Below are 17,592 nucleotides of genomic sequence, written 5' to 3' on the forward strand. Positions count from 1 at the left end.
CCGCACCAGCATATGGTCTCACAAGGGGTCTGAGGATCTCATCTCGGTACCTAATGGCAGTCAGGCTAACTCTGGCGAGCACATGGAGGGCTGTGCGGCCCTCCAAAGAAATGCCACCCCACACCATTACTGACCCAATGCCAAACCGGTCATGCTGGAGGATGTTGCAGGCAGCAGAACATTCTCCATGGCGTCTCCAGACTCTGTCACATGTGCTCAGTGTGAACCTGCTTTCATCTGTGAAGAGCACAGGGCGCCAGTGGCGAATTTGCCAATCTTGGTGTTCTCTGGCAAATGCCAAACGTCCTGCACGGTGTTGGGCTGTAAGCACAACCTCCACCTGTGGACGTCGGGCCCTCATATCACCCTCATGGAGTCTGTTTCTGACCGTTTGAGCAGACACATGCACATTTGTGGCCTGCTGGAGGTCATTTTGCAGGGCTCTGGCAGTGCTCCTCCTGTTCCTCCTTGCACAAAGGTGGAGGTAGCGGTCCTGCTGCTGGGTTGTTGCCCTCCTACGGCCTCCTCCACGTCTCCTGATGTACTGGCCTGTCTCCTGGTAGCGCCTCCATGCTCTGGACACTACGCTGACAGACACAGCAAACCTTCTTGGCACAGCTCGCATTGATGTGCCATCCTGGATAAGCTGCACTACCTGAGCCACTTGTGTGGGTTGTAGACTCCGTCTCATGCTACCACTAGAGTGAAAGCACCGGCAGCATTCAAAAGTGACCAAAACATCAGCCAGGAAGCATAGGAACTGAGAAGGGGTCTGTGGTTACCACCTGCAGAACCACTCCTTTATTGGGGGTGTCTTGCTAATTGCCTATAATTTCCACCTGTTGTCTATCCCATTTGCACAACAGCATGTGAAATTGATTGTCACTCAGTGTTGCTTCCTAAGTGGACAGTTTGATTTCACAGAAGTGTGATTGACTTGGAGTTACATTGTGTTGTTTAAGTGTTCCCTTTATTTTTTTGAGCAGTGTATTAAAATTATCAGCTGTGTCTGCACTACTGCTATTAATGGCCTAAATTTAGCAGTGGGGGACTGCACTTCATTTTTAGCTACCTAGCTTACTCCTCTGTTTCCACACGGTGTCCACCGTGCTATGTTCGGTGCACACTGTTAATGTCACAGTGCGCTCCCTAGGATTAGTCAGTGCCCTCCAAGCGCTCCCTATTCGCTCATTGTTTTTGCATGGCCCTTGCTTTTGCAGTACACTAGCTGGCTAAAAAACATGCATAGATCACACTCTGCCCCCCGATATGTTTCGCCAAACACTAGGGAGCGCTAGGAGGGCACTGACTAATCCTAGGGAAGCGCACTGTGACACTAACAGTTATGTATGATATGATCATGAGATATTGGTAGTATTGGTCACATTTTATAAATTTTTTGTTTGACTGTATTATTATATGATTGTTTGTAAATTGCTATGAATTGGCACACTGCTATATATACTTAGCACTTTGTCCGTATGCACTGCTTGAGAAAGGCTCCAGCATAGAGCCGAAACGTCGCATGTCCTGTTTGGGTAAATAAAGATTTTTATCTCATGGAGTGCTGCCCACTTTTTTGACATATATATATATATATATATATATATATATATATATATATGCAAAGGAAAAATGGCGGCACTGGCTATAAATACATAAAAAATAGGGTGCACGATCCTAGGGTATAGACTTCTCACCCCACAAATAGAATCCAGAAGAAGGACGGCACTCCAGTAAGGTGAAAAAAATGATGATGTCTTTATTCAACCATCCGGAGCACCGGATGGTTGAATAAAGACATCGTCATTTTTTTCACCTTACTGGAGTGCCGTCCTTCTTCTGGATTCTATATATATATATATATATACATTTTTTATTTTTTTTGTTATATATAGAAACTTTGCACACTAGCGTTGTCTGCTCAAGTGGCTGAGCTGATGACTGTTTTCTACTTCACAAAAGCTGAACACTGGATGTGGAGTTGCAGTAGATGTGCAGTAGAAAGCAGAAGGGAAGCATACATGGGCAGCAAGTTGAGGTTTATGAATTGAGCCATTTTCTATTACATCATCTAGAGGGGCTTGTGCTGCCAAAACAGTGGACAGGCACTGATTACAGAAACAGCATCCCTGTCCTAAACTAACAGGTTAAAAACACTATGGTAGAAATTTATTGAAGATAACAGGAGTAGGGACTGGAAACCAGTAAGTAAGCCAAAAATATTGCAAACCCCTTTAAGAGGCGCCCTCCTTATAATTGTAGTGCATCTTGGCAGGCCTGTGCACCAGTTCTGAAATGTACACTAACTAGAAGTGTTTATCAAAATGTACACATTTTTTATGCCAGAAAACTGGCATAAGGTGGTTGATAAACGTGCTTCAATTTATATATTGATAAAAACTTGAAAAAAATTGCTTGGTCCTTAAAAGTCAAAAAAGGCTGACCCCTTAGCGGTGTGTTCCCTTAAAAGAAAAAGTTTCTGGTAAGATAAGCTGCTGAAATATTATGTGAAATATTTTATCAAATATAATTCGCTATTTCTATTGTGCTTCAAAGACATTTAACAGATGTTGGAAAACAGGCAGCAACGTGAATTGGTTTTTAAAGGAAATCAGTCAGCAGATTTTTACTTATAGTTACATAGTTAATACGGTTGAAAAAAAAAGATGTAAGTCCTTCAAGTTATACCAAGAGATAGATGGGGATGCGAAAACTGGCTGACCTGTTACATGTGCACTTGGCAACTGAAGACAACTGTGTTGGTCCCATGTTCATATGTGCCGCATTGCTGAGAAAAATGATGTTGTAATATATGCAAATGAGCCTCTAGGAGCAAAGGGGGCGTTGTCATTACACCTAGAGGCTCAGCTCTCTCTGCAACTACCGCACCCTCTGTACTTTGACAGTACCAGGTGTGATGACGTTTACATTGCCTGGTCCTGTCAATCAAAGTGGATACAGTGTGGCAGTTGCAGAGAGAGCAGAGCCTCTAGGTGTAACAGCAATGCCCCCTTGCTCATATAGGCTTCTTTACATATATTAAAACATCAATTTTCTCAGCAATGTGGGCACATATGAACATGGGACCAACACAGATGCCTTCAGCTGCCAAGTGTACATGCAACAGGTTAGCCAGTTTCATAGGTACAAATCGGCTAACAGATGTCCTTTAATTTGGACATACATATTCAGTAGCTGTTGGTTGAACAATTGTTCTGTAGACAACTTTCTATTCCATATCCCTTCACATGCACATTCAGTTCAGGTAAATGTTTATGTCTTGTCGATGGGGAGAGAGGAAAAAATCGCTGTCACTGGGAGAACAAAAGGATCAGGCAAAGTATTCACTTCACCTTAGGACTCTTTCACACGGGCGTCACGGATTTGGGCGGGATAAGATGCGGGTGCGACGCGGGAAAATGCACGATTTTTCCGCACGAGTGCAAAACATTTGAATGCGTTTTGCACATGCGTGAGAAAAATTGGCATGTTTGGTACCCGAACCCGGAGTTCTTCACAGAAGTTCGGGTTTGGGTTAGGTGTTGTGTAGATTTTATTATTTTCTGTTATAACATGGTTATAAGGGAAAATAATAGCATTCTTTAAGGGCTTCTGTCCCCCCACTAAACAGTTTTTTTTTTTTTTTGATTACTTATAATGCCTATAAAGCGATTTATGCATACATACTGTAATTAATCATTTTCGTTCAGCAGATTCTGTTAAAAACTTACTTTTAAAATATGCTAATTACCTTGCTACTAGCAAGTAGGGCGGCTACTTGCTGGTAGCAGCCGCATCCTCCTATCATAATGACGTCCCCTCCGCATGCTGATTGACAGGGCCAGCGGACAGGATCTTTCTCTGCTGGCCCTGTTTGCATTCAAAATCTGGCGCCTGCGCCGTACCTTTCTTCAGTTGGCGCAGGCGCACTGAGAGGAGGACGCTCGCTCGGTCGCTCCTTCCTCAATGCGCCTGCGCCGGGTGTAGATGTGACGTCATCGGCGCAGGTGCATTGAGGATGGAGCGAGCGTCCTCCTCTCAGTGCGCCTGCGCCGACTGAAGACAGGTACAGTGCAGGCGCCAGATTTTGAATGCAAACAGGGCCAGCAGAGAAAGATCCCGTTCGCTGGCCCTGTCAATCAGCATGCGGAGGGGGCGTCATTATGATAGGAGGATGCGGCTGCTACCAGCAAGTAGCCGCCCTACTTGCTAGTAGCAAGGTAATTAGCATATTTTAAAAGTAAGTTTTTAACAGAATCTGCTGAACGAAAATGATTAATTACAGTATGTATGCATAAATCGCATTATAGGCATTATAAGTAACCAAAAAAACAAAAAACTGTTTAGTGGGGTGACAGAAGCCCTTTAATACAGAATCCTAAGTAAAATAGTGATGGAGGGGTTAAAAAAAAAATTCTATAATTTACCTCACCTTAATCCACTTGTTCGCGCAGCCCGGCTTCTCTTCTTTCTTCTTCTTTGAGGAGAAGGACCTGTGGTGACATCATTGCGCTCATCACATGGTCCGTCACATGAAAAACGCACAAAATAGAGCAATGCTGCAATTTTCACGCAACGCACAAGTGATGCGTGAAAATCACTGCTCATGTGCACAGCCCCATAGAAATAAAAGGGTCCGGATTCAGTTCGGGTGCAATGCGATCACCTGACGCATTGCACCCGCGTGGAAATCTCGCCCGTGTGAAAGAGGCCTTATTATTCTTTCCTGTAACATCATCTGTAACGGGAGAGTTGGGAGCTCCATATACACATTAAATTGACAGCTAAACCTGCTGTTCTTGGCGAGTTTGGCCGACAATATAAGTGTTTTATGTTAATAAACATTCCTCTACAATAACTCTTATTTTGTTCAGTCTTTACTAGGATGTAATATGGCAACTTATGGGAGCTTTTCCCAAACAAATCCTTTAGGGAAGGTTTCCTTCATTTGTTTTGATGGAATATTGTGGCCAAAAGGCGAGAACAGCGGGTTCAGCGAGTCTAATGTGTGAGCACTGGAAAACAATTTTTTTTTACCTGAGCCCAGGAGATGTCCCCACCATAAGTGTTGGAAGGTGTCTGCAGGTTTAGTCGATAGCTATTGAGGCTGTATAGGATTAATACAAAAGGGAAGATGATTAAATTTTACTTTAAAGGGGTCGTCCAGGGTTAGAAAAAACACGACTGCCTTCTTCCAAATACTGTGCCCAACTTGTCCATAGGTTGTTTCTAGTATTGCATCATAGCTTCATTAAATTGAATAGGGCTTAGCTGCAATACCATTCACAACCTATGGACAGGTGTGGTGCTGTTTTTGGAAGAAGGCATGTTTTTCTAATCTTGGACAACCCCTTTAAAATAAGGCTCTGTGCACATGGGCAAATTACAACTTTGTGTGAAATGAAAGAGGGGTTTCCAAGGGCTCATGGTATAGCTTAGTAATTATTGCTGCAAAGGTCTTGCAAAATTCACATTAATAGGCTTGAAATAATATATCCAGATACACAATTGTATTGCAGGATAATCCAGCTAGACTTTCAGACCAACAAAACTCTGTGTTAAGGGGTCAAAATCCTTATCCCATCTATGCTGGTGTTAATGTCAGAGTGAATATTAATGGAGGAGACTTTGCAGGTATGGGATTTTTCAGTTACTTACACATTCTTCCTAATTAAGAATACAAAAGAGTGTTTATTTCTTAAAGTATTTAGAAATCATCAGCATTTTTATAATACTTTATATTTAGAGTTCTAAGAAAAGATACTCCAGCATAGGTATTTTATAGAGGATGCATTTATTTACTAAATTGGATTGTATTTTTCTTTCTTTCTTTTTAATATTTAAAAAAATGTTCTCCCTTATCAAGCTCTTTAACCACTTAAGGACCACAGGTTTATACCCCCCTAGTGACCAGGCCCTTTTTTAGAAAATCGGCTCTCCACAACTTTAGCGGTTTATTGCTCGGTCATGCAACTTACCACCCAAATGAATTTTACCTCCTTTTCTTCTCACTAATAGAGCTTTCATTAGGTGGTATTTCATTGCTGCTGACATTTTTACTTTTTTTGTTATTAATCGAAATTTAACGATTTTTTTTGCAAAAAAAAGACATTTTTCACTTTCAGTTGTAAAATTTTGCAAAAAAAAATGACATCCATATATACATTTTTCTCAAAATTTATTGTTCTACATGTCTGCTAAAAAAAAAAATGTTTGGGTAAAAAAAAAATGGTTTGGATAAAAGTTATAGCGTTTACAAACTATGGTACAAAAATGTGAATTTCCGCTTTTTGAAGCAGCTCTGACTTTCTGAGCACCTGTCATGTTTCCTGAGGTTCTACAATGGCCAGACAGTACAAACACCCCACAAATGACCCCATTTCGGAAAGTAGACACCCTAAGGTATTCGCTGATGGGCATAGTGAGTTCAAAGAACTTTTTATTTTTGTCACAAGTTAGCGGAAAATGATGATTTTTTTTTTTTTCTTACAGATTCTCATATTCCACTAACTTGTGACAAAAAATAAAAACTTCCATGAACTCACTATGCCCATCACGAAATACCTTGGGGTGTCTTCTTTCCAAAATGGGGTCACTTGTGGGGTAGTTATACTGCCCTGGCATTTTAGGGGCCCAAATGCGTGCAAAGTAGTTTGAAATCAAAATCTGTAAAAAATGGCCGGTGAAATCCGAAAGGTGCTCTTTGGAATGTGGGCCCCTTTGCCCACCTAGGCTGCAAAAAAGTGTCACACATCTGGTATTGCCGTACTCAGGAGAAGTTGGGCAATGTGTTTTGGGGTGTCATTTTACATAAACCCATGCTGGGTGAGATAAATATCTCGGTCAAATGCCAACTTTGTATAAAAAAAATGGGAAAAGTTGTCTTTTGCCAAGATATTTCTCTCACCCAGCATGGGTATATGTAAAAAGACACCCCAAAACACATTGCCCAACTTCTCCTGAGTACGGGGATACCAGATGTGTGACACTTTTTTTCAGCCTAGGTGGGCAAAGGGGCCCACATTCCAAAGAGCACCTTTCAGATTTCACCGGCAATTTTTTACAGATTTTGATTTCAAACCACTTCTCACGCATTCGGCCCCTAAAATTCCAGGGCAGTATAACTACCCCACAAGTGACCCCATTTTGGAAAGAAGACACCCCCAGGTATTTCGTGATGGGCATAGTGAGTTCATGGAAGTTTTTATTTTTTGTCACAAGTTAGTGGAATATGAGACTTTGTAAGAAAAAATAAATAAAAATCATCATTTTCCGCTAACTTGTGACAAAAAATAAAAAATTCTAGGAACTTGCCATGCCCCTCGCGGAATACCTTGGGGTGTCTTCTTTTCAAAATGGGGTCACTTGTGGGGTAGTTATACTGCCCTGGCATTCTAGGGGCCCTAATGTGTGGTAAGTAGGTAAATGACCTGTGAAATCCGAAAGGTGCTCTTTGGAATGTGGGCCCCTTTGCTCACCTAGGCTGCAAAAAAGTGTCACACATCTGGTATCTCCGTATTCAGGAGAAGTTGGGCAATGTGTTTTGGGGTGTCCTTTTACATATACCCATGCTGGGTGAGATAAATATCTCGGCAAAAGACAACTTTTCCCATTTTTTATACAAAGTTGGCATTTGACCAAGATATTTATCTCACCCAGCATGGGTATATGTAAAATGGCACCCCAAAACACATTGCCCAACTTCTCCTGAGTACGGCGATACCAGATGTGTGACACTTTTTAGCAGCCTAGATGCGCAAAGGGGCCCACATTCCTTTTATGAGGGCATTTTTAGACATTTGGATCCCAGACTTCTTCTCACGCTTTAGGGCCCCTAAAATTTCAGGGCAGTATAAATACCCCACATGTGACCCCATTTTGGAAAGAAGACACCCCAAGGTATTCAATGAGGGGCACGGCGAGTTTATAGAATTTTTTTTTTTTTTTGGCACAAGTTAGCGGAAATTGATTTATTTATTTTTTTCTCACAAAGTCTCCCTTTCCGCTAGCTTGGGACAAAAATTTTAATCTTTCATGGACTCAATATGCCCGTCAGCGAATACCTTGGGGTGTCTTCTTTCCGAAATGGGGTCACATGTGGGGTATTTATACTGCCCTGGCATTCTAGGGGCCCTAAAGCGTGAGAAGAAGTCTGGAATATAAATGTCTAAAAAATTTTACGCATTTGGATTCCGTGAGGGGTATGGTGAGTTCATGTGAGATTTTATTTTTTGACACAAGTTAGTGGAATATGAGACTTTGTAAGAAAAATTAATAAATTTCCGCTAACTTGGGCCAAAAAAATGTCTGAATGGAGCCTTACAGGGGAGTGATCAATGACAGGGGGGTGATCAATGACAGGGGGGTGATCAATGACAGGGGGATGATCAGGAAGTCTATATGGGGTGATCACCCCCCTGTCATTGATCACCCCCCTGTCAGGCTCCATTCAGATGTCCGTATGTGTTTTGCGGATCAGATCCATGTATCCGTGGATCCGTAAAAAATATACAGACATCTGAATGCAGCCTTACAGGGGGGTGATCAATGACAGGGGGGTGATCAATGACAGGGGGGTGATCAGGGAGTCTATATGGGGTGATCACCCCCCTGTCATTGATCACCCCCCTGTCAGGCTCCATTCAGATGTCCGTATGTGTTTTGCGGATCCGATCCATGTATCCGTGGATCCGTAAAAATCATACGGACGTCTGAATGGAGCCTTACAAGGGGGTGATCAATGACAGGGGGGTGATCAATGACAGGGGGGTGATCAGGGAGTCTATATGGGGTGATCACCCCCCTGTCATTGATCACCCCCCTGTAAGGCTCCATTCAGACGTCTGTATGTGTTTTGCGGATCCGATCCATGTATCCGTGGATCAGTAAAAAACATACGGACATCTGATTGCAGCCTTACAGGGGGGTGATCAATGACAGGGGGGTGATCAATGACAGGGGGGTGATCAGGGAGTCTATATGGGGTGATCACCCCCGTCATTGATCACGCCCCTGTAAGGCTCCATTCAGACGTCCGTATGCGTTTTGCGGATCCGATCCATCTATCAGTGGATCCGTAAAAATCATGCGGACGTCTGAATGGAGCTTTACAGGGGGGTGATCAATGACAGGGGGTGATCAATGACAGGGGGGTGATCAGGGAGTCTATATGGGGTGATCAGGGGCTAATAAGGGGTTAATAAGTGACGGGGGGGGGTGTAGTGTAGTGTAGTGGTGCTTGGTGCTACTTTACTGAGCTACCTGTGTCCTCTGGTGGTCGATCCAAACAAAGGGGACCACCAGAGGACCAGGTAGCAGGTATATTAGACGCTGTTATCAAAACAGCGTCTAATATACCTGTTAGGGGTTAAAAAAAATCACATCTCCAGCCTGCCAGCGAACGATCGCCGCTGGCAGGCTGGAGATCCACTCGCTTACCCTCCGATCCTGTGAACGCGCGCGCCTGTGTGCGCCCGTTCACAGGAAATCTCGGCTCATGCGAGATGACGCCAATCGGTGTTAGCGTAGCCTGGGAGAGCCGCCACAATGACGCCTTTCGGCGTTACATGTGCGGCAAGCGGCTAAATGCAAACTTTCAAAGGCAGCAATAGTAAACACATGGTTGATGGTGTGAACAGACAACCTGTTTAAAAACATACTGCACTGTTGGATTTGTTATGCTTTTTAAGATTAAAAAAATGCTCCAAATATTTCCTCTTATTGGAGGCAGACACCTGATGGCATTTAAACACACATTGTGGTATTGAAAAAACAGTGGCTTATATCATTCATTCACACATCCGCAGTGTTTTGTGGATCTGCAAAACACCGGGTCGGCACCACAATAGAAATACCTATTCTTGTCTGCAGCTGCGGACAAGAATAGGAAATGTTCTATGTTTTTGCGGAGCCGCGGAACGGAAATGCGGATGCAGACAGCACACTGTGTGCTGTCCGCATCTTTTCCGTCCCCATTGAAAATGTATGCGTATGTACCCGTCCCGCATTTTTGCGGAACGGATCTGGACCCAAAGTGCGGACGTCTGAATGGGGCCTTAGTTTGAAGAGGTCCAAAATGTATACCTTATAGGGCATCTGTCGTAGATTTGTACCTGTGTGCTTGGCAGGCATCCTGTGTTGATACCTTGTTCATATGTGCCCACATTGCGAAGAAAAATTATATTTTGATATATATGAGCCTCTTGGCTCAACAGGGGCCTTTCCATTACTCATACAGGCTCAACTCTCTGTGCAAATGCCATGCCCTCATCACTTTGATTGACAGGGTTAGCCAGCAAAAACATCATCACACCTGCCCCTGTTAGTCAGAGTAGAGAGGGTGTGGCAGTTGCATATATGAAAACCTGTATAATATGTAGCACTTCAGTCACCTGTAGCAAATGCAAGTCTACACCGGGAGCTCTACCTAACCCAGCAGTGATAGTTTTTCAAACATGCAGACTTAGAAGTCATAGAAGTCTTTTAGAGGCATTCCATTATGCATTCCCTCATAATAGAGGTCTATAGCCAACATAATGGATCTGTCCGGTTTCCATTATGCAGGATAGTTCTCTCTTGCATAGCGGAAACTGGATGGATCCGTAATGCTGGCCATAGACTTCTATCATGACGGAATGGCTCTAAAGGCATTCCGTTATGCATTCTGTCATGGAATTGCGTTATGGTCAGTGGAAACTGAATCCATAACGCAATTCAGCATCTAACCAAACCCAAACTTGAACTTCAAAACTTGAAGTTCACTCATCCCTGATGGCTATGTATTTTGTATGTCTCACCTCCTCCTCTACCTGCACGCGTGAGTAAGGGGCCGTGTTCTCCTGAAAACATCACTTGGAGGGAAGGAGGTGTGAACTATGTCTGTCTCAGCATACCTCATGATGTACCATTTTATAGTGGAATGAATTAAAGAAAGAAAAAGAAACAAAAGGTTTTTTACCAGCAACTTGTGAGTATGACTTCTATTGCTCACTCACATATAATATTGGCACAATGAGGTAAAAAGAACACACAAGTCTGCATGTTTGAAAGCATATATCAAAACATCATATTTCTCATTATTGCAGGCACATATGAACATGGGACCAACAGAGATGCCTTCAGCTGCCAAGCGCACATGTAACAGGTCAGCCAGTGTCATAGGTACAAAACTGCTGACAGATGCTTGCCCATGTTTATACACAATCATATTAACCTACAAAAAGGCAGCTCTGTCAACTTAGACAGCTATAATGACCACTTGTACCACATCCAAAGTAAACTAAAAGCCAAACAAGTGGAATGTTTATATCAAAAGGTATCATTTATTATAAAATATAAATAATGGAGAGCAACAGGATGTAATACAGTACACGGAGAAGCACAGGGTAGGTAAATTCAAAGGAGCCACCGTAGAACTGCGCAAGATAAAGCACAGTTCGTGCGCAATGTAAAGCACAAATAGGTACGACCAATAAAGCAAAAGCTAAGACTCTGGGAAACCAAATGAATATCACATATATGGTCTCCCCAATAGGGGTATGGTACACAAGTACCACAGGCCAGGTATAGTAACCCCAGAGTCGTAGCTAGCATACACGGTATGATGTAGATATCACAATCAGCCCAAAACAATAATATGATAAATATAAAGTCACTTAGGCTGAAATCAAACCATAACTAACGTGCGCCTAAGTACAAGGGACCCAGCGTGGATACATACAGGGGTACCCCGCACGTAGCATGGAACCGCGCTAAGTACTGGACGTACCTGAAGACATGGTGGCAAGCGAATGACCGGCCCTGGGCGCGAGACCTTATACACAATCATGGCTGTATCGAAAGCAGTTACATGTTCTGAACCAGAATGCAATAATTTTTTATTTTTTTGGAAACCGCAGCAATACAGTGTGGATATGGAATCTCATGGACAAGGCAGGAGACATACAGCTGTGTAGAAGTAATAGTAGGGGCAGCAGTAGAAGCACAGTCAAAAACTTAACAGTCAAGACAGGAGATGTTTGGCTGTGTAGGGATGATAGTAATGGCAGCAATAGCACAGTATCAGCAGTACAGTACGGATAGATAGGAGCTGTGTAGGGGTGGTAGTAGTAGTGGTAGCAGCAATACTTTGTCATGTACGGAGACTGCCCTGTCACATGACCCGGGTGCAACTGCCAAGCGTAGATCTATTTAATGCACTCAATCTCTCACTCCGAGATGTGCACCGCCAATGAGGCGAGGTGAGGCAATTGCTTCAGGCGGCACCAGGTAGTGGCTTCCACTGCGAAAAGGCTCATCTCTGCATATTCAGCTGTATCGCCGTTCTCAGGACAGCAAAACAATTGAATGCTGTGGTGAGGCATAGGAGCAATGTCTCCCTGCCCTGCCATTCTCCCTTCTAGGCTTTAGTCCTAGTGCCTGTTAGCTGTGTCATCATCGCATTGCCTGATCTGGGCAGCATACAGCTCAGGGCACGGGCTGGAAGAGGTCTGTGTCCTGCACCACATTACAGGCAGCAGAATGGAGGTAAGTATTTTAGTTTATTATTTTTATGTGGCAGCATGCTGTTGGGCCACAATAGAGGGGATAATTATTTTGTAACTATGGTAAGCACTATGGGGAAATTAGGGGCATTATAAGGGATCATTTTTGTACTGTCTCACTTTATAGGGGGAAATATTACTACTATTATAGAAGGCTTAATTTCCACTGGGGGGCTTGATTTTTAGTATGGCACTAGTACTAGCACTATAGAGGCATTATTACTTCTGGAGTAAAATGAGGGACATTATTACTATTGGGGCACTGTTACCACTTTGTACACTCTGGCAGAGAATTATTTCTATTGGTGAGACTTTTGGGAGAACTGTTACAGTGGGAAGAGCCTGGCACAGTATCAGCTTGGCACAATTATATTTGGAGGATTCTGTTTACGGCACTATAAGCTTCAGGGCCAGTACTTGGAGAGCACAGTTATTTTTATTTTATTTTTTTAAAACAGATTTTTCTATTGTGACATCTGCTTATATACAGAGTGTTTCCATTGTACAACCAAGATACAAATCAAAAGTATACAGACATATATCCATTAGTCACAATCAGAGATATTTTCCAACTTATATCCCACCCCTTCTCATTCTGGTTTTAGGAGCAAGCGTCCATCCCTGTCTCCTCTGTCCCACAGCTAAGTAACTCTCAGAGTACGAGTAGTTAGAATGCTATTGGTTATCCATGGCAACCATCATTTGTCAAATTTAGACACCACTCCCCTCTTCTGGAATACCACCCTTTCTTGTATGAGCATAGAGTTCACCTTCCTCACAAACTCAACTGTTAATGGTGGAAGTGTTTCTATACAGTGGTATGCAATGAGATTCCTAGCAATTTTACTGTTCGAGAAATACTAGGTAATAGTGATATTATATTATATTCCCCCTAAACTATAAAAAGCAAACTCTGTCAGGCAGAGCAAAGACACTGAATTTCAAAAAGGTTAATTTCCCTGGGTTAAGGGGAGCATTTAAGGGGATAGACTGGGAGCAGCTACTGTCACATAATAATACTGAGGATAAATGGGAGAGCTTCAAATCCACATTGAGTAATTGCACTAAAAAATGTATCCCTTTAGGTAACAAGTATAACCGGCTAAAATTAAGCCCCCCATGGCTTACAGCTACTGTAAAAAGGGCAATAAAAGACAAAAAAAGAAGGCATTTAAAAAATACTAATCTGAGGGGTCAGCTGTAGCGTTTGAAGATTACAAAGGGCTTAATAAAATCTAAAAAAAGGAGATAAAATGAGTAAACATACAAAATGAACAGCAGGTAGCAAAAGAAAGCAAAACAAATCCCAAAATGTTTTTTAATATATAAATCCTAAAAAAAACTAGGTCTGAGCAGGTATGTCCCCTAAATAAAGGTAAAGGGGGGGGGGGGGGTGTAGTCACTGAAGATAAGGAAAAGGCAGAGTTCCTAAACAGGTTTTTTAGCTCTGTATATACAAAAAAAGAAAAAGGAGCTAATATTTGAGGCGCCGCGGCTGTTAGTACATCCAGTGATATACTCAATTAGCTAACTGTAGATATGGTCCAAGAGAAGTTAAATAGGGTAAAAGTGAATCGGGTCCAGATGGATTACACCCCAGAGTGCTTAAAGGGAACCTGTCACCTCTACTATGCTACCCTCACTGAGCGTTTCTAAATGTTCATTGTGTTACCCTAAACATATAAATTACATTTTTTATTTCATTTGCAGAGAATTCAATAAGTATTATGCATTTTTGTACTTCCCGCCTTTTATGCAAATTATCATAAAAGAGTCATATCTTACTTGTGTGACCAGAGAAGAGTCATATTTTCTAGCTCTGACTCATCTCAGGTTAATTTGCATATGTATCAAATCGTTCTTTTTACACAATAAAAGCACACAGAGCTATGGGGACTGGGTATTGCGGATGTGCTAGTGGCGATCTAGCAACTTATGTCCTCAGCTCTATACACAAAATCCCGGTGACAGGTTCCCTTTAAAGAGCACAGTGCAGTCATTGCTGTCCCCCTGTTTATAATTTTTAAAGATTCTGTAGGTACTGGTGCAGTGCCAAGTGATTGGCGCAAGGCAAACGTGGTGCCCATATTCAAAAAAGGATCTAGGTCCTCCACAAGTAATTATAGACCAGTTAGTTTAACTTCTGTTCTCCGGAAGCGTCAAAGCTTCTTTGCTTTCTCAGGATGTGGTCACAGCAGGAACAGTAGACAGTTTAAAAAAGGGTTTAGACGAATTCTTAAAAATAAAAAACATTAATGCTTATGAAAACGTGTAGAAATCTGAGTCTCAATTCCTTTTGGGATTCGCACCTATCCCTTGGTTAAACTTGATGGACGTATGTCTTTTTTTAACCGTATTAACTATGTAACTATACCATAATGTTCCACAATCCGGATTGGCCTCGGTTTGCGCATGTATCAAGACATGCGCATTGGAACCTGTCAGGTCCAACAGGAGCTAAGTCCTGATACATGCGCAAACTGAGGCCAATCCGGATTGGACAAGGGCCCTGTGGGAGGCACCCTATGGTAGTGATTGCTACAATACTATCACTGATAGGCCAAGAAAGCCACTTGAAAACAAGAGTGCTACATAGTAGCTGCCGTAACTATGACGCTGTGAGGGAGGTATTAAAAGCTTGGTTCCGCCCCCGTTCACGAGCAAACTGCCCAAACCCCTGAAGACGCCAAGAGCTTGGCGAAACATGTCGGGGGGCAGAGTGTGAACGTCTATGTTTTTTAACCAGCTTATGTCTGCATCAGCCAAGAGTATGATACAATATAGAGCGAATAGAGAGCGCTAGCAGGGGACTAATTTACTCCTAAGTAGCGTACTGTGAGACAAACAGAGCTACATGAACATAGCATGAGAGGACCGCATGTAAAATAAACAGTATGCAAAGTAGAATTAAATAGAGAGTGCTAGTAGGGGACTGATCCACTCCTTAGTAGCGCACTGTGAGACAAACAGACCTACATGAACATAGCATGAGAGGACCGCATAATTAGTATGCAAAGTAGTATGAAGTACAGCCCCCTAGCCAGCACCACCGCTCGATATAGCTAGGCATTAACAGTAGTGCAGACCTAGCTGATAATTTTAAGTGTCAGTTTCAGATAGTAATTTTAGAGACAAGGAATAAATGTTATATTTTATATAGTCAATTAGTAACATATGTAAACCCAGAGACAATTTGTGGTCCTAGTGACCTATTGTAAATAATCTATAGGTGAACAGGGCACTCAAGGATAACCGTGACCATGTATTGGAAGCAATAATGAGCTTTATTAATAAAATAAATATAATTGATAAATAAAACAATGATTCACAATTATAAATGCAATGCAGTAAATTGCAGATAAAAAATAATCGACAGATAAAAAATATTCGATTGATCAAACCAGCAAATATTCGATAGTCCAATCTCATATATCTTCGGTCCAACGATTATGGACATCCGAAAAAACTACTCGTTTTTATCGAGACCACAGTCATATACTTTACAATTGTTCAATTTGTCGCGGCGGCGTCCCGCCAAAGCGACGTAGGTAGCGGCAACTCGCTACTAAATAGCTTGCAAGCGAAAAGAGTCCATTACCTTTATGTCGACCAAATATTCGTCCGAAATAATCACAAAAGCCTTCAGATGTACTCACTCCCAGGATATGCCCTTTGGTGTTTGTAGCAATATTCAATCAGGAGGTTAAAGACGGCTCTCTGTTCGGTTATGGTCGATTTGTTGGTAAGGTAAGTCTCTCGGTACAAAGATAGGGTGTAGCACCAGACGCGTTTCGGGGTCCAACCCCTTCCTCAGTGGCATGCTTCACCCCATTCAAAACCCCTCTTTTATACTAAATGTTCCATGCTTAGATTGGTCCCAATTTGATCGTCATATCCTGTTTGTCGATTTACTCAGGTGTTCTTCATTATAACTCAGTCACAGGAAAAAAATGTTATATGAAGAAACTAAAAAGTGCTTTTTATATCTTTAGCAATTCATCATATTTCTGCAATTTCATCCAGTTATATATTGCAAATACCTGCATCCATTAGTGCAAAAAACGCATATAGGCACTCTGCGTTTTTGATGCGGTATCCATGCGTTTTTTGCTTTTTCGCTTAAACAGAGGCACAAATTGCCCATTTTTACTCACTAACAATATATATTATAATTAAAACAATAAACAGTAAGAAATACCACTAAAAAGTCTGTGTTACAACTTTGAAAGGGAAATATGTAACAGGATTATAATATAACCAAATGACTACTTATAATAATAATACATGCCCACCATAATACAACCCTCGAATCAACATACATTTTATCAACACAGATTTTATTGACATATATTTAATTGTCAGCTTTTATTGTATTTGTGCATCTTAACTTATTTATTATTATAAGTAGTCATTTGGTTATATTATAATCCTGTTACATATTTCCCTTTTTTCGGATGTCCATAATCGTTGGACTATCTGAGATTGGACTATCGAATATTTGCTGGTTTGATCAATCGAATATTTTTTATCTGTCGATTATTTTTTATCTGCAATTTACTGCATTGCATTTATAATTGTGAATCATTGTTTTATTTATCAATTATATTTATTTTATTAATAAAGCTCATTATTGCTTCCAATACATGGTCACGGTTATCCTTGAGTGCCCTGTTCACCTATATATTATATGTTCCTTTATATTGAGTGAGTGGTCTCAATTTACAGGAGCACTTGGTGTCGTTTAGGTGTTCTTAGTGCGACATCTTACCTATTTATTTATTGTAAATAATCGCAGCATTGTGTCTCAACATATGTTAATGGAAAAATCTGAAAAAAGTACATGGCTCTGTAGCACACCTATACAGGATTGTAACGGTACCTTTGTTCTTTTCTTTAGACTTGCACAAGCAGGAAAAACGAAGTTTAATTCATATGCAAATGAGCACTTCAGTGTGTAGGTGTGTAGGTGCCCAGACTGCTCTGCCTTCTTTTCACTTTACTCCTCCCCAGCCTCTTCCTTTGCCCGCCCTCCAAGTCTCATGCCTCA

At 41.8% G+C, this 17,592-nt stretch overlaps 1 protein-coding gene across 3 annotated transcripts in view; it reads left to right on the plus strand.

Moving 5' to 3' along the window:
• The window catches only part of PLA2G4F (phospholipase A2 group IVF), a 490,195-nt gene that overhangs the window by 316,542 nt on the left and 156,061 nt on the right, over nucleotides 1–17,592 (plus strand). For all 3 annotated transcript variants that reach the window (XM_040410952.1, XM_040410953.1, XM_040410954.1), the window contains exon 14: nucleotides 5,523–5,637. In XM_040410952.1, coding sequence (XP_040266886.1) covers nucleotides 5,523–5,637 — 115 coding nt within the window. The remainder of the gene's footprint in view (nucleotides 1–5,522; nucleotides 5,638–17,592) is intronic.

This window comes from Bufo bufo, chromosome 11 (genome assembly GCF_905171765.1).
Source record: "Bufo bufo chromosome 11, aBufBuf1.1, whole genome shotgun sequence".
In the NCBI taxonomy this organism is placed as follows: Eukaryota; Metazoa; Chordata; class Amphibia; order Anura; family Bufonidae; genus Bufo; species Bufo bufo.